Here is a 22544-nt window from a genome sequence, read left to right on the forward strand (position 1 = left end):
GGCAAGAATTTCAAATGCCCTGTGGCAAACAGCCTTGTTGGCTCCCATCTCGAAAAAGGCGGAGCGCAAGTACTTTGTACCCATGAAGGGATACAAGTCTCTGTATACCCACCCGGCTCCCAACTCCTTGATGGTCGAGTCGGTCAACCACAGGGAGCGGCAGGGGCAACCAGCCCGGCCCCCCAAAAACAAAGACTCTCAGAGGTTGGATACTTTTGGGAGAAAAGTTTATTTGTTGTTAAGCTTTCAGCTACGAGTAGCAAACCATCAGGCTCTCCTGGGTCGCTGAGTTTAACCTCTGGGAATCCCTCCTCAAGTTTAAGGATTCCTTCCGGGAGTGCGATAAGAGTTTAAGACGCTCATGGAGGAAGGGGCAGTGGCCGCAAGGGTATCCCTGCAGGCCGCTTTGGATGCAGCGGATACGGCTGCATGGTCCATGGCTTCATCAGTGTCCATGAGTCGGGCATCATGGTTTCTGCTCTCTGGGCTCTCCAGCGAAGCAGTCATCAGTGCAGGATCTCCCTTTCAATGGGAAGGCTCTGTTTGATGAGGAAAGAGACACAAGGCTGCATGGCATGAAAGACTCCTGCATAACCTTCCAGACCTTGGGCCTCTGTCCCTCTTCCAGCAAAACCCAAGTTCAAGCCGCAGTAGGCACCCGCCCATGCCACCCTCCTGAAGTACAAGGCTGCCCACAAAAAGCAGCCGGACTATAGAAAGTGCCCACAACGGCAGTCCCAGCCTGCCCCTAGCCTGGGTCTTCTAAGGTCAAGCAGGTGGGCAAAAGGCGTTTTTGACTGGATGCTCGGGGGTACCCTACCAGTTCTCAGCAGGGACCTACCCCCAATACAGCTCCCTTTTTCCGATCGGTTGTGCGCTTTCCTCCTGGAATGGTTGCAGCTCGTCTTGGACCGATGGATCCTCAACACCATCTCCCGAGGTTACACCCTTCAGTTTACTTCCTCCCTGCCCAACTGCCCTTTGTCCCCGTCCCTCCTGGGGGACCCCTCTCACGAGGTTCAGCTCGAGCAGGAGGTGGGGTGGCTCTTGGACCTAGGAGCTATAGAGGCGGTGCCCAAGGAGTTCCTGGGCAAGGGGTATTACTCTCGGTATTTCCTTATCCCGAAGGCCAAAGGGGGGCTCAGGCCCATCCTGGACCTGTGAGGTCTGAACCACTACATGGTAAAGCTGAAGTTCTGCATGGTTTCCCTGGCCTCCATCGTCCCCTCCCTGGATCCCGGGGCCTGGTACGCTGCCCTCAATCTACAGGATGCATACTTCCACATCCATATATTCGAGGGGCAAGGACACTTTCTCCGTTTTGTGGTGGGACAGAGTCATTACCAATTCACGGTCCTACCGTTTGGTCTGTCCACTGCCCCCAGGGTCTTTACAAAGTGTATGGTGGTGGTAGAGGCCCAGGTGCCAGGGGGTCCAAATATTCCCATATCTGGACGACTTGCTAGTCAAAGGCACCTCCTGGTCGCAGGCGAGGGATCATGTGGCACTCCTGTCCACATGTACTGCCCTGGGCCTGTTGATAAACAACGCCAAGTCCATGTTAGTCCCGGTCCAACGCATAGTTTGTCGGGGTGCTACTGGATGCAACATCAGCCAGGGCCTCTCTCCCACCAGACAGGTTTGAGACCCTGAAAGGACTCATCAACTCAGTCACAAGGTTCCCAGTGACGACAACCAGGGCTTGCCTGCAACTGCTGGGTCACATGTCTGCGTGCACAGACTCAGAATGAGACCCCTCCAGCTCTGGCTGGCCTCGCAGTTCTCCCAGGCCGTGGACAAAGTCCTCACTGTGCCCAACTTGGTGATCACCTCCCTGCGGTGGTGGTCTGCCCCAAACATGCTCCATGGGGTCCCATTCAGGGACAGGGCTCCGTCGCTGGAGCTGGTGTCTGATGCGTCAGACCAGGGTTAGGGGGCCCATTTGGGGAATTTTCAGACCCATGGTCTGGTCGCTACAAGACCTACCCCTTCATATAAATGTCAAGGATCTCAGGGCGATGTGACTGGTGTGTATGGCCTTCCACTTGCTCCTGGAGGGCCAGGTAGTCAGGGTCCTTATGGACAACACGGCCTCGATGTTCTATATCAACAAGCAAGGCAGGGCCCAATCCTCTGCCCTCTGCCACAAAGCCCTCAGTCTGTGGGACTTCTGTATAGCCCATGACATCTACCGAACAGCCTTCCATCTGCTGGGTGCCTGGAATGTGAGGGCGGATCGCTTGAGCAGGGATTTTTCCTCTCAGCATGAGTGGTCTCTACACCCGGAAGTGGCTCACGAGCTCTTCCGAAGGTGGGGTACTCCCCAGGTGGACCTATTTGCGATCTGGCAGAACTGACGATGCTCTATGGAGGGGCGCTATCTCCAATGCCTTTACCCTGTCCTGGTCAGGCCAGCTCCTCTATGCCTTTCCCCCGTTCCTTCTGATCAGCAGGGCCCTGGAAAAAATAAAGATGGACAAAGCCAGGGTCCTCGTTGCCCCAGCATGGCCCAGGCAGCACTGGTATGGGACCCTCTCGGAGCTGGCGGTAGTTCGGCTATGGCAGTTGCTGCTCCACCTGGACCTGCTCTCTCTCAGGACCAGGGCCGCCTCCTCCGTCCCAACTTAGCAACGCTTCACCTCATGGCATGGCTGCTCAATGGCTAGGTAGTGAGGAAAGGACATGCTCGGAACAGGTTCAGCACGTCCTCCTCAAAAGTAGATGGCCCTCCGCTCACTGCTCTTATGTGGTGAAGTGACCTCAGTTTTCAAGGTGGGCAGCAGGCCTGGGTGTTTCCCCGGCGGCCGTCTCGATCCAGTTTATCCTTGATTACCTCTTCCACCTGAGGGCCCAGGGATCGGTGCCTCCGTCAGTCAGGGTACACTTGGTGGCCATATTGCCCTTTCATCCTCCCGTGTCTTCCCATGCTATGACTGGCCAGTTCCTTAAGAGTTTGGACCGTCTCTACCCATATTTCAAGCCCCTGGTTCCACAGTGGGACCTAAACCTGGTGCTGGCTCGTCTCACGGGGGCCCTGTTTGAACCACTGGCTACATGTTCCTGGTTTCACCTCTTGTGGAAGGTGGCCTTCCTGGTAGCTATCATGTCGGCCAGGCGGGTCTCAGAGCTCAGGGCCCTAACCTCCGAACTGCCGTATACGGTTTTTCATAAGGACAAGGTCCAGCTCCGCCCACACCCCACATTCCTTCAGAAGGTGGTCTCTGCCTACCACCTGGGTCAGGACATTTTTCTGCCAGTCCTCTGCCCCAAGCCTCACGCAACTAGTGAGGAATGCCGTCTCCACACGCTCGACGTGAGGTGAGCTCTGGTTTTCTACCTTGAGTGGACCAGGCCGTTTAGAAAGTCTTCAACTGTTCGTCGCCTCGGCTGAGCATGCAAAGGGTCAGCTGATTTCCGCTCAGCGGCTTTCTAAGCAGATCATTTCGTGCATCCATTCCTGTTATGAGCTGGCAGGGATTCCATGCCACCCATTGTGAGGGCACGCTCGACTCGGGCGCAGGTCTTGTTGGCTGCCTTTGTGGCCCATGTCCCCATCCAGGACATTTGTAGGGCCGCCACGTGGTCTTCAGGTTACACGTTCACCTTGCACAATGCGATAGTCTCCCAGGCCATGGATGATGCCGGGTTCGGCAGGGTGGCACTCCGTCCCGAGAACTTGTGAACTCCTACCCACCTCCAACAGCTATAGCTTGGAATCACCTATTGTGGAATATACATGAGCAATAACTCGAAGAAGAAAAGACAGTTACCTTTTCCGTAACTGCTGCTGTTCAAGATGTGTTGCTGATGTCTATTCCATATCCCGTCCTCCTTTCCCTCCATCTGGGTTGTCCAGCAAGAAGGAACGGAGGATGGGGGGAGCGCAGTCCCCATTATACTGCGCCAGGCAGGTGCCGTTCCAGGGGTCGCGGGAGTGCGCGCCCCCCTACGGGTACTTCTAGGGGAAAGGCTTCCAGCACTGGTGCCTGTGGCGAGCACGCACACCTATTGTGGAATAGACGTGAGCAGCACATCTCGAAGAACACCAGTTACGGAAAAGGTAACTGTCTTTTCTAATATTCCTTCTAAGGCCCTGGCTATGCAGTCTGCCTCTGAACTTCCACCTGCTCAGCCTTATTCCCAGTGTTAGGATGTACCAAACACAGTTTCTTCCTTGGTGGATCTATTGGGAATCACTATGATCTCCTTTTCATCCCCAATATGTCTCAGTGGGATGACTTTGTGGGTTCTCAGGACTCAGTCTGATTTCGTACAAATCCCAGTGGAGGAGATCCAGGAACCTACTCATAAACTAATAGATATTCAGCAGTCTGGTTTTTTTAGGGAAGGATAGCCTTTCTGATGAATGAGGCCATTATGGACCCTGCACAAGTGATCTGGCTGACACCATTTAAAGTGACCCTGCTGCCAACAAAGCAGACAAAATATCAAATGTTGAGAGGAAGGGGCTGAGTTATTTTATAATTATGCAGCACTGTCCTTAGTAGTAGTGATAGCTGCTAATGAAAAGTCATCTCTGATTACATATTATATTTAGCTGCAGTGTATGAGTAATGGATTAGATTTGACTTTCACTACAGGGGTATAGGACCAATAAGTTTGTAAGTAATACAAGGCTGTAACACAAGGTCTACAGGTTTTAGGTCTGTAAGATATGTAGCTTGGCCATAGAAGGGCCTCATGGCTGAAACAGGTTGGCATGACTAGTTGACCGAGAGAGAACCCTGTACCCGTATAAAATAAGATTACAGTGAAAGATGAAGTTCTGGAAGCTGTGCAACAATAGACTGGAGAATGTGTATTAGTTAATATCCCAATATGACCAGTAGTAACATGTTAGAGAATTTTAGCTTGACCACAAGTTGGAATGATAACTATTTGATGTAAATGTTAATGAGCAAAGAAGGAACTCATAAGGTAGCATATGAAAATGGGGCACTCCTAAACAAGTGGTATGTGGAAGTATAGATAAGAAAAAGAGGGTAGGCGTAAGAGTAACTCAGGATTAAATGTGTTGCCCGGCCTCTCTGCTGTGGGGAAACACCTGCGGAGATGCTATCATGACAAAAACTGGTGAAGATGGTAACGATGACTAATGAATGTGACAATGAGGAAGGTAATGACTGATACTTGGGGTATTTTGTTGTTTGTGGGATTGTTTACCTTTATTGACCACTGCAGTCTAAGATTGATTGATCAATATATCAACCCATCATACACATCAGAACAAAAGACTGTGATCCTAAAAGATGGTTTATTTGGACACTAGTTTGCAATGCTGTATTAAAAATTACCAGGCCTGATGGGCAAGTATGACTTCCTGAATTGAACTGAAAAATTCATGTGTTTTTATGAACAAGCTACTAGCAGATGCAAAGGGAGGCGTTTGCTACTGTGGTCAGCAAGGCTATCTAATTGCCAAGACCAGCTTCTCAGCTGTGCTGGGTGTGTTGCATACAGTATCTTACTCGGTGATGAGAGGTGTAGTTGGGAAGTGGGTTTGTGGCTGCAACGATGGGGCTTAACCTGCAGGTGCAACTTACAGTGGAGGACTTGCCCTTTGAAGGATCACAGTTGTTCAGCTCTAAAACTGATAAAACCCTTCGCACTGAAGCACTCCAAGGCAACTTAGATCCCTCAGGGTCTTCATGGTAGTCCCTAAAAGAGAGCACATCAGACCACAGTTATATGTCTCATAAAGATCAGTTCCATCTTCTTCCTGTCACTGAAGACTGGCTGAGCTTTCCAGAAACAGGCAGCTTTCCAGAGGACACAGGCAACCTTTACAGCTCACTCATTGCAGTCTCCATCCCAGCAAAACATAATATAGAACTGTCAGGGTTCCTTCCCCACTCTGACCTCTGGGGTACAGATGTGGGGACCCACGTGAAAGACTCCCTAAGATTATATCTACCAGTTTAGATTAAAACGTCCCCAAGGCACAAATCCTTTCCTTGTCCTTGGACGGTATTGCCGCCACCACCAAGTGATTTAGCCAAAAATTCAGGAAAAAGGGCCACTTGGAGTCTGTTTTTTCACCCCCTTTCCTGGGGAGGCTTGAGAATAATGTACAAACCAATTGGTTACAATGTGAGCATAGACCATCCCCCTGGATTTTTAAGACACTGAAAATTTATCAGGGTCTTAAAAGAAGAATTTTATTAAAAAACAAAAAAACATCTGCAGAATCAGGATGGAAGGTAACTTTACAGGGTAAATAAAAAGATTTAAAACAGAGAGGATTTCCCTCTGACTCTGCTTTCCAGTTACAAAGCAGGAATGAAATGACCTCTTAGCATAGGGAAAATTCACAAGCTAAACCAAAACATAATCTAATGTATTTCCGTGCCTTACTTACCATTTTTGTAATCTTAGATGCTCATTTCAGGTAGGTTTTTAGGAGATGTTTTTCCTGCCTGGTCCCTCTCCGTCCAGTGAGGCAACAAACAAAGAGAGCACAAACAAAACCTCCTCCACTCCAGATTTGAAAGTTTTCTTTCCCCATTGGTCCTTCTGATCAGATGCCAACTAGGTTAATTGAACTGATGAACTTGTTACAAGTAACGCAATTCAGTACAGCTGCCCTGTGTATATTTATGACAAGAACCCACAATGTTATACATCTATATTTGTTTTGCTGGGACTGTCAGAAGGTTCAAACTTACTCCCATTGGTCCAGAGCCACTGAGATTCTTTTGGGGACCATCTACTCCTTCTCAGGCACACATTCCCGTGTTGCCTCAGATCAGTGAGTTATGGATATGATTACAACAGAATACTCTGTCCAGATTCATATTGAGCCTACTCCCAACCCTCTTCAGGGATCTGTTTTATGAAGATCTGCTACATCAAGAGGTCCTCTTACTACTTTTAGAGTGAAAGAAAGGATCCTACCTCAATACCGAAGGAGGGGATTCTACAGCAAATCCTTTCTCATCACAAAAAAGAAAAGGGGATGACAATCCCATCTTGGACTTGACGCTTAACATGTTCATAGATTGAAAATGAAGTTCAGGATGATTGTTTGCTTTGATTCTCTCCCTGGATCCAGGGGAGTGACTTGCATCTCTTGACCTCCAAAATGCATGCTTCCATATATTCGTTCCATCATACAGGAAGTACCTAAGGGTTGGTGGCAGGTCATGAACGTTTTCAATATTGAGTTGCTACCTTTGGACTATTGACAGCATTCACCAAGGTGTTAGCAATTATGGTGCATCTGGCCTTGAAAGTTAGCATGCAGAAGTCCAACCTAACTACTGCTCAAAGATTCCAGTGCTGGATTTCAACAAGTCCACAGCCTTCCTGCCTATAGATGTGTTCAAGAACCTGACCATCTTAGCACAACTGGGATATATAACCCGGAATCGACAGTGAGGATTTCTCATGCTACTTAGGCACATGGCTTTGTGCCCTTTGTTGTGCTATATGCTAGACCAGTGCTTCTCAAGCTATCTGATGTAGGGGACCGGCAATTTTTTTTCCCCAATGTGCATGCAGACTGGCAGCCGATGGCTCGCAGACTGGCACCGGTCCGCAGACCACCACTTTGAGTAGCACTGTGCTAGACTATACCTTTGAATGCATGCAGCTCTGGCTGAGGTCAATGTATGCCCCCACCAAGCATCATGTCGATATGCCCCTCTCTGTTCTCCAATAATACAGTTCTCCTTTAAATGGCAGAAAGACCCCAAAAAGTCTGCCAAGAGTTTCCTTTGCACCTCTCCCTTCCATCCAAGAATCTAGTGATCATGCCTTGCAGACCGTCCCTGTTAATTCCCTACCTCAATATCAAGTCCATGGCCTTCGAACTGCATGAGAGATGCAGACGCATATCAATCTGTGGGAATTCAGAGCAGCGTGCAAAGCTTTCAGTTTTTTTCCATCACATCAGAGGATGTTCTATACTGATAACAATGGACAATATGCGTACCATGGTCTATGCCAACCTGCAGCACTGGGTGAGATCTTCCCCCTAAGTTAAGAAGCAATCAGACTATGGAGCTAGTGCATCAGATACCACATCTCCCTTTTGATGATATGCATACTGGCCTGCAGGACAGTATAGCAGGCGAATTGAGCAGGCTCTTCGTTTCCAGTCACAGGTGTGAGATCAGACTCCATCCTCCAGGACATCATCTTTGAGTGGGCTACTCTTGAGTGGACCAGTTTGCAATGCAAAGCAAATGTCAGGCTTTTGACTTGAGGGAGAGGTCTGAGTCCAGAATTCTTGTCTTATGCTTTCTTAATCATGTGATCCTCTCTGATGTATGCTTACTCACTGGTCCTCTGATTTCTAGAGTGCTCCGCAAGATTATACAGGACTCTACCAAGCTGATATTGATAGCTTCTGTGTAATCCAGACATTTTGATTCCCAGATGTTTTGAACTAGCCAAAGACCTTGCCTGTGTTCTTATATATACTGTCACAGAGTGAAGGGATCTCAAATTCCTTCCTCCCATAGCTCATCTGCTGGATAAATGTTGAATGCAGAGCAGTTTTGCTCTTCACCTATCTGGAATTTTCTAGTGAACAGCAGAAAGGACTACCAGACAGACACACTTACCTTGCAAAGTGGAGCAAGGTTTGCTTGGTGGTGTCATCCAAAACCCTAACTTGGCAAGAAGTTTCAGAAATCTGAAACTATCTGCTGTACTTTCTTGCATATTCTTAGCTGTTTTTACAAATAAAAGTACAGGTACACAGGATTAGACAATTAATACCGAAACTGCTCATCCTCCCTGATTGAACTAACCTCGTTATCCCTAGCCTGATTCTTGCTTGCATATTTATACCTGCCTCTGGGAATTTCCACTACATGCATCTGACGAAGTGGGTATTCACCCACGAAACCTTATGCTCCAATACGTCCGTTAGTCTACAAGGTGTCACAGGACTCTTTGCCACTAATAAAATGAGAACTTCATTACCTCATTGGTGCACTGAGACAAGTGATTCATTAGAAGTGTCATTTACTGTGATGGCGATCTGTATAACATCCTGATCTGACTCAGTCTTCTGGTTTAACTATTCGAGAATCTGTACCAAAATGGAAGTTTGGAGGGTGCGGAGTTTTGTGTTTCTTAATCCACAAATGTAGAAGTGCATTGTGGAAGAATACTCCAAGGCCTTAATTCCTTCCACTTGTATTATCTGTCACTGTGTAGTACCGAGAAGGAATACCAACAGAAAGGGTAGCTTTTCACTTTTGTTGTCTTGCGAACTGTAATAATTGCTTCAGAATACCTTTTATGTAAATTTACTTGGAGGTAAAGAGTAGCATACTGAAAAGGACCTGATTCTTTGAGACTGTGAGTAAGTCACTTAAAATCACTGCACCTAAGGTTTCCCACTTGTAAATTTGGGATCATGATGTTTATTTTCCTTTCTAAAAAGTGCTTTGAATTCTGCAGATGCAAAATAATAGTGTAAACTAAGGTGCTAAATTGCTGTTGTTCTATATTGCAGGTTTTCAAGAAGGAAGCTATTCAGAAAATCTTGGCACACGAAGAGGTGTTGCAGGGGGTTTCAGAGGTGGCCGTGGAGGATTTGGACAAAGTCAAAGTAAGTTGTATGGCAGAGATTGGCAGCCTTTGGCATGCGGCCCATTAGGGTAAGCAGTTGGTGGGCCGGGCTGGTTTGTTTACCTGCAGCATCTGCAGGTTTGGCCGATCGTAGCTCCCATTGGCTGCGGTCCCCCATCCCAGGCCAATGGGGGCTGAGGGAAGGGCGGCCAGCCCATTCCTAGGCCCGCATCTCTTCCCGCAGCCCTTATTGGCTTGGAGTAGCCAATACTGCGGTCAGTGGGAGCTGCGATCGGCTGAAGCTGTGGGTGCGGTGGGCTGCATGCTCCATGTTGTGTTCATCATGGAGCAAAAATTCAATTCAATTACTACTTGAGTAGACAGAAGGCTTTCCTGGTTTTAGAAATACATGAAGGTACAAGTTATGAAATGGTCTTTGTGCTTCAGAAATATATGGAAACTTAAAATGTACATGAACAGGTTCACTTCCGGTATTGCAGAGTGGGAGTTTTTTAGAAATAATATAGTTTGATAAACTGATGGGATTGCCACTTCTTTTAAACTCATTGAGTTGAAATTGCTAATTCAGGCTTGAACACTTACGCTTTTTATAATTACTTTCTGATTACTTTGGATATGAATTACTACAGATAATGAAAATGAGCAACAAGGACAGCAGTCTGGTAGCGCCTTTATCTCTAGAAGAGGAGAGTTTGGAGGTCCTACAGGTATGATACTTTCTGTAAAGTTATTTAAATCTTTTTTTTTTTTTTTTTTTTTTTTTTTTTTTTTTTTTTTTTTGTGATTTATTTGGAGCTGCTTGCTCCTGGGCTCATTCTCTTCCTCTTCACTAACCCTAAGCACCGTATTAACTTGGGTTTCTTCTGTGTTTTGAGTGTAGAAATAAATTAAGACATGGGAGGGGTCTGCAAAGCTTTTAGTCTTGCCTCTCTTTAAAGAGAAAAGCAGGGTGTCTGTAACTGGGGTATCACATGCAGGAGCCAGATTATAGAATTATTTTATGTATACTGACATTGAATACGTTGGCACAACTATATGTATACTCCTGGCCCTCCTGGTTTCTATTTATTAGCATACATAAATCACTCATTGGAATGATGTCCTTTACGTCTACCCTCTCAAAAAAACAGGGTGGATTCCTTTAACTATTCAACATTTTCTAAGGATTGAAACATCTCCTTCCTGATCACTGGTTTAGAATTAGTACTTTAAATTTATGGGTCCTCCGAGAATCAGTGTTTCAGGTCTTTAAATTGTAGGTGGCAGCTAGCTTAGTCAGTTTTTCAGAATGTTTGTCCAGCAGTGCGATGCAGTTGGTTGTGGTGGCTATCTGAGCTGGTGGTCTGATTCTTTATTATGAGGCAATAGAACTATTACTAGCATGGCTGTTGAGTAGGGCTGTCAAATGATTAAAAAAATCACGACTAATTGCAGTTATATTCGCCCTGTTAAACAAGAATAGATACCATTTATTTAAATATTTTTGGGTGTTTTCTACATATTCAAATATATTGATTTAAATTGTAGCACAGAATACAAAGTATACAGTGGTCACTTTATTTTTTTTATTACAAATATTTGCACTGTAACAAGATTAAAAAGTCAAAACATGAAAGGGCATACAAATGTGAAGCATATCTGGCATGTAAATACCTTGGAATGCTGGCTACAAAAGTACCATGTGAACTCCTGTTCTCGCTTTCAGATGACATTATAAATAAGAAGCGGGCAGCATTATCTCCCATAAATGTAAACAAACTTCTTTGTCTTAGCGGTTGGCTGAAGAAGTAGTAGGACTGAGGGGACTTGCAGGCTCTAAAGTTTTACATTGTTTTATTTTTGAGTGCAGTTGTGTAACAAAAAATATCTATATTTGTAAATTGCATTTGCATAAGAGGGATTGCACTACAGTACTTTGTATGAGTTGAATTGAAAAATACTATTTCTTTTGTTTATCTTTTTTATAGTATAGATATTGGTAATAAAAAATAATATAAAGTGAGCACTGTATGCTTTGTATTCTCTGTTGTAATAGAAATCAATATATTTGAAAATGTAGAAAAACATCCAAAAATACTTTATAATAAATTTCAGTTGGTATTCTATTACTGTTCAACTGTGTGATTAAAACTGCAATTTAATTGCGATGAATGTTTTAATCAAGTTAATTTGTTTTGAGTTAACTGTGATTAATTGGCAGCCCTACTCTTTAGCTACTGTTCCAAGGCTGAACTTCACAGGTTTGATGTCTGGAGCCTACAAACTTGTTTTTTTTCTTTTTTCTTTCAGTCCCTACATTCTTTTTCTAAAAAGTTTTCTCCCCCATTCTCATCTTGAATTGGCAATTTTTGGTAATTTTCCGATGTTGGAGTTGATTCTCAAGGAAGTGTCGTATTTCCCTGTGTCTTTGTACATTCCTGTTACAGAATTTGAAGCCTCATGTGTGAGATTTGAAAGCTGATTGACAGGCTAATTGTTTAAAACCTGTAGACCAACTTGAAGAGAACAAAACCAAAGGCCTTGTAGATGAGCAAGTCAACAATGAAACAGGACAAACCAGTCTTGTGCTGAAATAGGTTTCAAGTCCCCATCTGATAGTTACTTTCAAGATTCAGCTTTATAACCTAAACAATTGTGTATCCTTGTATGATTGGTCCTTGCCAGCCCAAATGAACAAACTGCCATTTTTCATTTTCATTTACAGAATGAAAGTGAGCTGTAGCTCACAAAAGCTTATGCTCAAATAAATTTGATAGTCTCTAAGGTGCCACAAGTACTCCTTTTCTTTTTGCAAATACAGACTAACACTGCTGCTAGTCTGAAACCTGTCAGAATGAAAAATGTACTGCTTGAAGATTTGCATATCCAGTGGCTTAGTATATTGTTCAATGCATGTTTTGATAAACAAATCTGAAAATATTAGGAAATAGCAAGAAATACTTAAAATATTGCTTGATACCATCAAAATTTTAGTTCTTCTGCAGACACCGTGAAGTGCTGGAGAGCAATTGTGATGTTTACTTGAGCATCCTTAAGCTACTTGCTAGACCTAATAAAACTTTTGCCCATCGTATCAGTGATGCCAAGAGAATCAAGTACTTGAACAAGACAGTTAATGGTGAATTAAGTGTCTTAACATCAGATACTAGGAGACATACTTATTATTTGCAAAGAAGCTAAGTGGTGGGTTTTTTTGGGGGGGGGGTTACTGTCATTGCAGATGCAATCATGGATATTAGCCATGTTGATCAAATGGCCATTTTGCTTAACTTTATTAATATTGATTGAATCAAAGGAAAAGTGGATATAAAAACATTTTGTAAGCTTTATAGCAGTAAGTGAGGCAGATGCTGAATCCTTGTATGATCAGTTAACTGTTTTATTTGGCAAGTGTGGATTAAACACCAAATACATGTCTGGCCAGGGATGTGATGGCTAGTGTTATGGTCATGGGGGGATTGCTTAGTTATCAGGACTGCAGTCGATGGAATACTTCAAAGAAAATTTACCTTTTCCACGTCTTAAAGATATTTGAGAACATGGTGAATGAGTTCAGCAAACTCAGATCTGAAGAAAATTATAAGGAAATTGTTAAAGAATGTCAGAACAGATGGGAAGCTATCGGTTTTGAAAATGCAGTCTATCTAAGCCACAGGAATAGACGTATGCTTCACGGATGACAGATTTTTTACATGATTGTGTGTTAAGTCAAGTATAACCATCAAAGGAAATATTTTCAAGGTTTTGGCAATATGATCTGGGAACTAATGTTTCAGTCTGAGGGATTTCAACAGGTAGCTACGCTATTTGGTTCCTCCATCCCGGGCAACGTCAAAATACAGCTTTAGAAGAGTCAAAGGAGGAAATTCTTAAACTCCTGGGAAAACACTCATATTTTTCTTTAGACTTGGTTCACGAGTCTTTCAAGATGTCTTACTTTGCAAAGGTCATGTAGGTGTTCAGTTTGTCATTTGGAGTCCAGAGCTACTTGAATTTCATAGTGTCAAGTTCTCTTGATGCTTTTCCGGAAATGTTGTGTTGACTCTTACCAGTAAGTACATTGATGTGTCAAACTACATGCATTCAGCACTGTCAGACACAACTGAGTGACCTTGCTTTCCTTGCAACCAAGAAAGATGAAACAGCAAAATTGGAGCTGAAGAGCATCATAGAACAATTTGCCAAGGAAAAGGTCACTGTGCTGCGAGATTCTAATAATTTAAAAATACGCAAGCCAACACAGTTTGGGTGAGACTTGTTTTTTTTAGGCCTGTGATTTCTTTTTTAGTGCTCCTCTGAGCCATTGAAACTGGGTTACTCCTCAATCTCCTCTCTTCCTTTTTTAAATATCCCTTTAGTGTCTCAATTTGCTGCCAGCTGATGGAGCTGTTCAGAGATCTGACTGCCTCACTAACCCCCTGGTATCTTGCCTCCACTTGAAGCAATGAGGTTCCTCTGGTCCTCTCCTTTTTTTTCCATTGCACTTTTAATTTTTATCCCTCTTCATGGTGCCTAACCAGTAAGGAGAAGAGTTTTGGAGGACAGAAGCTTGTAGGAAACCTATGTTCTAGGAGAAAACACTGCAGCATATCAGTCCCGCCATTAAGGGAGGAGAATATATCATTTTGTGGTACAAGTGTGCTACTTCAGTAAGGCTTTTTAAGCTCACAGCATTATGAGCAAGTGGTTTCAAATATGAGTGTTTATGGTTAGCCCTGATCTGCTCTTCTCCCCTCCCACCCTCTTTCAGTATCACCCCTATGTCTATACATATAATTAAAATAAAGAGGCATTCCTTTGTGTCTTCAAGGGGCGAGTCATAGACTGCAACAGCAACAAAACTGTAGCTGCTGTAGAAGCAGCAGAGACTTTGCAATTGTGAGGCTGGATAGCCTAGTAGGTTAGGGGGGTTTCTACCACATCTGAAGTGATTAGTTCACATTTCAAGAAGATGACTTGGTGTACCATGACACACAAAACATCAGCATCCTAGGATGGAAACAGGAAGAGAAAAGGAAAGAAAAATAAAAACTGGGGAAGCTGAATAGCACATAAGCCCTCCTCAGCTGCCCAGGAACCTGCATGGGGCATAATAAAACACAAACTTCCCTCCAGAACCCTGCAGTCGGGAGTCTGGCAGCTTAAAATACCCACTGCCCAGGTCAGAGTTGTTTGTTCATATGTCTTGGGGGAGTTTGACATTCAGTAATCTGAAATGCTTTGGATAATCAAAGTAGTTTTTAATGTAGTAGATACAGAATGGTGAGAGGTCTATTCTAGTAGGTGTTCAGGTTAATGATTGTTATATTGTATCTTCCATTCTCAGTAAGAGACCCTCATGGTATTTGCCAGACGTTTAACATTGCATGGGCCTTTGGTTCTCTTCAGTGACATTTTGGGATGAAAAATGTTAGTGAACAAAATGAAAAAATGTGCCATAATTAAATGCAGGGTGGCTTTTTGGGTGGGAGTTGCTGTTTTATCACATGAGCTGAGGTATTCCTTATAGGATGGGATAACTGGAGACAAAGAATTGCAAGTACCTTTATTATTGTCCTTCCTTTCCACTCAGACTTAGTCTACAAAGTTTTGCCAGCACAGCTATGTCTGCTAGTAGTGTGGAAAAAATTACATAGCTATGTTGGCAAAAACATCAGTGTAGACACCACAGCATCGACAGTGTGCTTCTTTTGGCTTAGCTGGTGTTAGTCTGGCACATGGTGTAGCTATGCCAGCAGAAGAACAACTCCAGTCTTCTACAGAGCTCTGCTGGAATAACTGTTGTGAAGGGCTTCCTAGTGTAGACAAGCCCTAAATCCTGTTGTCCCATAACTGTATATGACTTAAGTCTCTACAATAGAGAAGGCAAGGAATGAGTTTATGAACTGGCTGTTACTGATTGATTGATTTGATTTAAATCTTTTGCTGCTTGAAAGGAGGAGTTAATGTTCTTACATAAAGAATTACTGGGTGGATGGATAATGAAGGGCTGACAAAACCACTGCCACATTTTTTTTACTGGGAAGGAATCCTGCTTTCTGCTATCTGTAGTCATAACAGCTTTAAGATATTGTATTAAGATTTGTGAAGCACTATTATATGCAATTACATGTAAATTCTGCCTTTTTTTTTTTTTAGGTGATAATGATAGTAACAGAAACCGAGGATTTGGAAGCAAAGGTCGGGTTCTTATGTATTAGGGTTATACAAAGATTGTGTATGTTTAATAATGATTGAAAGGAAGGGAGGGAGTCAGGAGGTTTGGGTCTTGTATTTTCTTATTTTCTTTTCTTTGACAACTTGGGCAAATCCTATGTCACTCCATGCCTCATTTTCCCTGTTTATAAATGGGATAATACCTACCTTGAGAGACTGAGATTGATTTTATTAATTTTTGGAAAGTGCTTGTGACTGCCTTAAATGCAGAAAAACAAAAATATTAAGTTTCATTTGCTAGAATTTAGCAGAAGCATCTGAAAGTGACATTGTCAGGTTAAATTTCACTGGCGTCTTAAATTTCCTTGTCCACTATGTACCCAATAACTTTGTTAAAACTGAAACGTACTTATTTACTATTGCATTTCTCTCATCTTGGATGATGAAATTATAGTAGCCAGTTTGATTTCTAATCCGTTCAGTGCATTTCTGTTTTAGGTTTTCAAACACTAGACCAGTGTTCGCAATGTGGCTGCAGGCAGGGCAAACTAGCTGTTTGTTATATTAAGATGCCACACTAAAAGTACAGAGTACTGTGCATATGCTTAATCTCTAGTCCTGGCTGTCATTCATCTTTTTCCTTCCATCAAACCATTAGGATTAGCTGCTGTATGCCATTAAGAAAGAAAGGTATGATTCTTAGTTCTCCAATGTTGTTTAGTTCTGTCCATAAAGATTCCTTCACAATTCAACTTTTTAGACAGTCACTAATCCCATTGACAAAGAAATATAGACCACTTTCCGGACAGGCGTAGGATAGTTTTAGTATCCCAAGCATGCCAGTTCATTTTGTCACTAGCAACTATGGAGCACTGTTTTGTCTTTTGTTTTTAGAACTTGCTGGAATACCTTTATTTACATTTTAAGAAAAGAGGTTTCTAATGGCTTTTCTTTGAGTGTTTGATCATGTCCATTCCAATATTGATGTGTGCACGTTGCGTACACTGTCGCCAGAAGACTTTTTTTTCTGCGAGTGGTATCTGTCGGGTCAGCTCTGGTGCCCCCTGGAGTGATGCCTCCATGGTGCAGTATATAGGCACCTGCCAGGTTGCCCCCTCCTCAGTTCTTTTTCCGTTCGTGACAGTCACTGGAACTCTCCTATCTCTTGCTCAGCAACTGATTCCTGTAGTGGTGGTCTTCCTGTAAATAGATAGTAGATAAGTGTAAATAGTTTGTTAGCATAAGTAGAGTGATAGTTAGTTGGTAAGCACCCACCCTGCGGGGCTCTCCCGTCCGGGCCCGGGGCGTGCCTTGGTTCCAGGGCTTCAAACAGCGTGCGGTGGTGCCAGTCAGTGACCCTCACAAGAGCTGTTTAAAGTGCTTGGGAGAGGGTCGTATTTAAGTGCCAGATCTGTAGGAACTTCAGTTGATCATCTCTCTCTTTTTTTGGTCCTTGGTCTGAAGTTCCTACTTATGGAGGCGGCACTACGTCCCATTTCAGAGCAGCAACTTGACCCGATACCAAACACCTCCTCTACCAGGAGTGTGCCGTTGTATGTTCAGAACACCAGCATGACTTGGGCTCCCCAGCACTATCCTTCCGGCACTGGCATGCTTTTTGGTGCCGATGACTTGGCACCAATCCCCATCACCAGTTCTGAAGAAGAGGTCAAAAAAATCTGATCGGGACGTTCCCCCTTGAGAGAGACTCTTGAGAGAGTGCGATCTGTGGCAGACCACTCTCTATTTGGAGATAGCTCAACCGGCACGGTTGAGTATGGCACTGAGAGGCTCCCCACATTGGGTGAGCCAAGAAGGGGACACGACCTGGCAGCACCTTCGATGCCAGAGGCATTTGAGAAGGAACAGAACCTGTTCACTTGCTCGGCACCACTGTCCCCAAGCTGAGGCCTGCAGGAAATAAACCAGTCACCACAGGTTCCAGCCACAAAAGGGCAGGCACCAGCCCTGAGCAAGCCTGCAATGATGGCAAGGCACCACTGTCCATCCCGCTCGTCGTCGCGAGACCCGGCACAGAGACCACAGTCACTGCAGTGACATGACACCCCACCTAGATGCTGGTTGTACTCCTGGCACTGATCAGTCTCCATGCTGCTCCCTGCCATGGCACTGCTTGCAATCTCTGCATCGCTCGTCTTTGAGACGTGGCTCTCCATCACTGCAACACTCCCCAGGGTGGCAACGTTATTCGTTGCAGTACCGCTCTCCTTGAAAATGCCGCTCCCCACCTAGGTAAAGCTGCTCAGCACCACTGAGCACGGCACCGCTTTGGTCGCCTAAGAGTGGGTCTTCTGGCTCAGAATTGCAGGCAGTCATATGCCTTGTGAGGAACTGTATCCAGAGTGGATCACAGGTGTCCTGAGGGCAAGACCCAGAGGCTTGTCCCAACAGGGTGGGGTTCTGGCCAACGGCAGATGCAGTGAAGGGATCCACACTGACCACTGGGGAGGCAAGTGGTCCCGGGCTCCCACGGGGGGATGTTCTCTTTCAGCACCCGTGGAGGTGAGGGCGCCCCTTCTGTCCCCTTCTGAAAGAGGATCAGTCCCTGGGGAGAAAAGTCTACTCCACAGGCGGCCTTCATCTTAGAATTGCTAACCACCAGGCCCTGTTTAGCCTTTATGATTTTAATTTCTGGTCAGCAATCCAGAAGTTCAAAGAGCTCCTGCCAGCTTACTATAAGGACGAATTTGGGGCCTTGGTTGAAGAAGGCAGAGCAATAACCAAGGCATCCCTTTAGGTGGCTCTAGATGCCACGGATGCGGCGGCCTGGGCGAGGGGCATGGGCATGGTAATGAGGAGGAGCTTCTGGCTGTAATTGTTGAGCCTCCCCCATGAGGTCCAACAAATGGTTCAGGACCTCCCATTTGAAGGGCAGTCCTTGTTTTTGGAACAACCAATGGCCAGCTCCACAGCCTCAAGGATTCAAGGGCAACTTAGAAGTCATTGGGCCTCCCCAACCTATCCCGGAAACATTTTAAGCCACAGCCTATGGGCTGTTTCTACCAGCCCTACCAGAGGCAGGATTTTGGGCGAAGGAGGAATAGGGGTTTCAGAAAGAGACAGACTCCTCAAAGACTCGACATCTGTGCCTACAAGACAATCATCGCGCAACACAAAACTTTTGAGGATGCGCCCGAGGATGATGCACCAGTCCACAATCTAGATCTTACCCATATGTTTTTAGTCTGTTAGTTCCTTTTTAACTGGCCGTGGGCCGACATCACGTCTGACTGATGGGTATAGGCGGCGAGTTATATCTCCATGTGGTGCCTCGGTACCAGCAATATTCAGAGCCCTGGGGCCCAGCTCCACCAATATTTGGGGCCGGGTGTCCTCCCCGGCCCCACCTGCTGCTCCCCCACGCACACAGAGCAGAGCATCCCTGCCTCTGCTGCACAGCTCCATGCTACCTTCCTGCAGCAACTGCTGCTGCAAGGTCCTAGTGCCCCCATCTCGACTGCCAGGGCAGACTGACTCTGAGCCTGCCCTTCCCCCTCAGACCTTTCTCTTTTCCGGTGGGACCCTCCAGCAGCACAGGGGGAGCCCCCGTCCCCGCAGTCACTGCTCCTGCCCCACGCTGGACAAGGAGGCAGCCCCATCCCTCACCCCCAGTGAGGCAACAGCAGGGGAGGAGGCACACACAGCACCCCCCAACACCCACCATGGGGGAGGTGAGGGAGATTCCTGGACCTGAGAGAGGCCCTAGGAGCACATGCCGTGACAGTGGGGGTGAGTGTGCTGATGGGGGGGCAGGAAAGGGGGGGCTCTTCCCCCAGAGCTCGCTGCTGCTGGCAGGGAAAGGGCTGGGGGGGGAGTTCTCTCTGGCCCCTGTCCCGGAACAGCCTGCCTTGACCCCAAAGTCATCCCCAGCCCTGCCCCACCCTAGAGCCCACACCCCCAGCTAGAGCTTTCACCCCCCACACACCCTCTACCCCATCCCTGAGCTCCTTCAGCATCCCAAACACCTTATCCCTAGTCCCAGCCAGAGCCTTCATCCCCCCCGCACCCCAACCCTCTGCCTGAGCCTTGAGCCTCCTCTAACACCACAAACCCCTCATCTCCAGTCCCATCCAGAGCCCTCATCCACCTGCACTCCAACCCGCTGCCCCAGCCCTGAGCCTCTCTAACACCCCAAACCCCCCAGCCAGAGCCCTTACCCCCCACACTCCTACTCTCACCCTGAGCCCCTCCCACACCCCAAACCCATCTTCCCAGCCCTAGACAAAACCCTCACCCCCTACACTCCTACTCTCGCCTTGAGCCCCTCCTATACCCCAAACTCCTCATCTGGAGCCACAACCCTCAGCCCACACCACATAGCCCTCACACCTGCACCCCCTCCCATCCCCAAACTCCCTCCCAGAGTCTGCACCCCAATCCCCTGCCCCAGCCTACGGCCTGCACCCCAGACCTCCTCCATCACCCAAACTCCTTTCCAGAGCCGTGGGCAGGTGGGGGGGGGGGTGGAGTTTGGGCAGGGGTGGGTTCTGGGCACCACCAAAAATTATACAAACCTGCTGCCCCTGCTGATGGGTGGTCCTCATGGTAGAACTGGGATACACCTTAGTTTTTTCTTCCCTCCTTCCCACTCCCCCTCCTCATCCCTTTTCAGGGACCCTTCTCACAGAAAATCTCCTGGCTCAGGAGGTGCAGTTACTCCTAAGGGCGGGAGCAGTAGAGGAGGTTCCCACAGTGCTAAGAGGCAAGGGGTTTTATTCCTGCTATTTCCTGATCCCAAAATCCAGTAGGGATCTCAGACCTATCCTAAACCTCAGGAACCTCAACAAGTTCTGAAGAAGCTGAAGTTCCCCTTGGTCTCTCTGGCCTTGATTATTCCTTCCCTAGATCCAGGGGACTGGTATGCCACACTTGACTTGAAAGACGCGTATTTTTATATAGCCATCTTCCAGTGGCACAGAAGATACTTTCGGTTTGTAGTAAATCAGGACCATGCAGTTCACGGTTCTGCCCTTTCGCCTGTTGGTGGCCGGAGAGCCTTAACAAAATGTGTGCCGGTGATAGCGGCCTTCATCAGAAGGAGAGGGGTGTAGGTCTACCCCTAATTCAATGACTGGTTGGTGGATCCAGGGAGTTAGTGGAACAGCATGTGCAGATCGTACAGTCCACTTTCGAGAACCTGGGCCTCCTGATCAACGAGCAGAAGTCCACGCTCATGCCCATCCAGAGGCTATCCTGGATGCGAACCAGGCAAGAGCCTCCTTGACAGAAGGGCGCTTCAGGGTCATCTCAATTCTCATTCGAGACCTGCTAGCATGCCCACCATCACGGCAAGAAACTGCCTAAAACTCCTTGGTCATATGGGCTCTTGCACCTATGTAGTGCAGCATGCATGCCTCAGATTCCACCCTCGGTGTACATACTGGGGCGTCACCTGCTAGACAGAGTGGTTACTGTTCCCCAAGGGATGCTCAACGCCCTGCAGTGGTGGCTAAATGAAGATATAGTATGTGCAGGTGTTCCGTCTACAAGGCCTGTGCTGTCAGTAGAGTTGGTCATGGATACCTTGGCTATGGGGTGGGGAGCCCACTTTGGACCCCTCAGGACACAAGGTCTGTGGGCACCAGAGGAGGTTAATCTGCATATCAATGTCAGGGAACTAAGGGCAGTGCGCCTTGCCTGCCAGGTGTTCTGCCGCAAGCTCCGGGGCAAGTCTGTATCGGTCCTCACAGACAATACCACAGCAATGTTCTGTATAAACAAGCAAGGTGGGGGAGCCCAATCATCTCCCCTATGCCTCAAGGCATTGAAACTTTGGGACTACTGCTTAGCCCACTCCATTCATCTGGAGGCTGCTTATCTACCGCGTTTGCAGAACAAACTAGCGAATCACCTGAGCAGGTCCTTCATCAGTCATGGTGAGTGGTCTCTTCGACCAGACATCCTGGAGGCTATTTTTGGGAGGTGGGGGTTTCTCCAGGTGGACCTGTTTGCAATCACGAGCAACAGGAAATGTCTCCAGTTTTGCTCATACCTGGGGTACAGTCTGGGTTCTCTCTCAGATGCCTTCCAACTGCTGTGGGGGCAGGGAGGGGGGCGCAGATGCCTGTATACTTCCTTTCTCCCTGCCTTCTGCCCCACTTCTCATCCACAGAGTACTCCTCCACATCAAAAGAGACAAGGTACACATAATTCTCGTAGTGCTGGCATGGCTGCGCCAACACTGGTTCACAATCCTGTGGAACCTCTCCATAGACATCCCAGTGTGGCCAGACTTGATCTCTCAGAGCCACAGCCACGTGCTTCACCCGAACTTGGAATCTCTGCTTTTGATGACTTACCACCTTTGTGCTTGAACGAAATGGAACTAGCCTGTTGGGCATTGGTCCAAGAGGTACTTATGGGCAGCAGAAAGCAGTCAACTAGAATGGTCTGCCTAATGAAATGGAAGAGTTCTCGCTCTGGTCACTTCAGAAGGGGTTCTTTCCTCTGGAAGCAACTCTCTTCGTTTATCTTGGTCTATCTGCTCCATCTGAAAGGGCAAGGTCTAGCCGTGTCTGCTGTTAGGGTCCACTTGGCAGCAATATCAGCATGCCACCCTCCGGTGAATGGCAGATCACTTTTTCTCCAATCTAATCAGCTCTCAGTTCTTACAGGGCTTGGAGTGCCTGTATCCACAGCTATGCCAACCTCTGCCCCCCTCTGGGATCTCAACTTGGTTGTATCACAACTGACAAGGCCACTGTTCATGTTGCTTGCAACATGTCCCTTGATTTATTTGTCCTGGAAGATCACCTTTCTGGTGGTCATTACCTCAGAAGGGTGTCGGAGATCCGAGCCCT

General features: G+C 46.5%; 1 protein-coding gene across 25 annotated transcripts in view; it reads left to right on the plus strand.

Moving 5' to 3' along the window:
- Positions 1 to 22544, plus strand: part of DDX4 (DEAD-box helicase 4) — a 108282-nt gene that overhangs the window by 38684 nt on the left and 47054 nt on the right. For 18 of the 25 annotated variants that reach the window (XM_038403228.2, XM_043514777.1, XM_038403232.2 and 15 more), the window contains 3 exons: positions 9491 to 9586; positions 10197 to 10274; positions 15706 to 15747. In XM_038403228.2, coding sequence (XP_038259156.1) covers positions 9491 to 9586; positions 10197 to 10274; positions 15706 to 15747 — 216 coding nt within the window. The remainder of the gene's footprint in view (positions 1 to 9490; positions 9587 to 10196; positions 10275 to 15705; positions 15748 to 22544) is intronic. The other 7 variants (XM_043514782.1, XM_043514781.1, XM_043514783.1 and 4 more) reach the window with 2 other exon arrangements.

Source organism: Dermochelys coriacea, chromosome 5 (genome assembly GCF_009764565.3).
Source record: "Dermochelys coriacea isolate rDerCor1 chromosome 5, rDerCor1.pri.v4, whole genome shotgun sequence".
Lineage (NCBI taxonomy): Eukaryota > Metazoa > Chordata > Testudines > Dermochelyidae > Dermochelys > Dermochelys coriacea.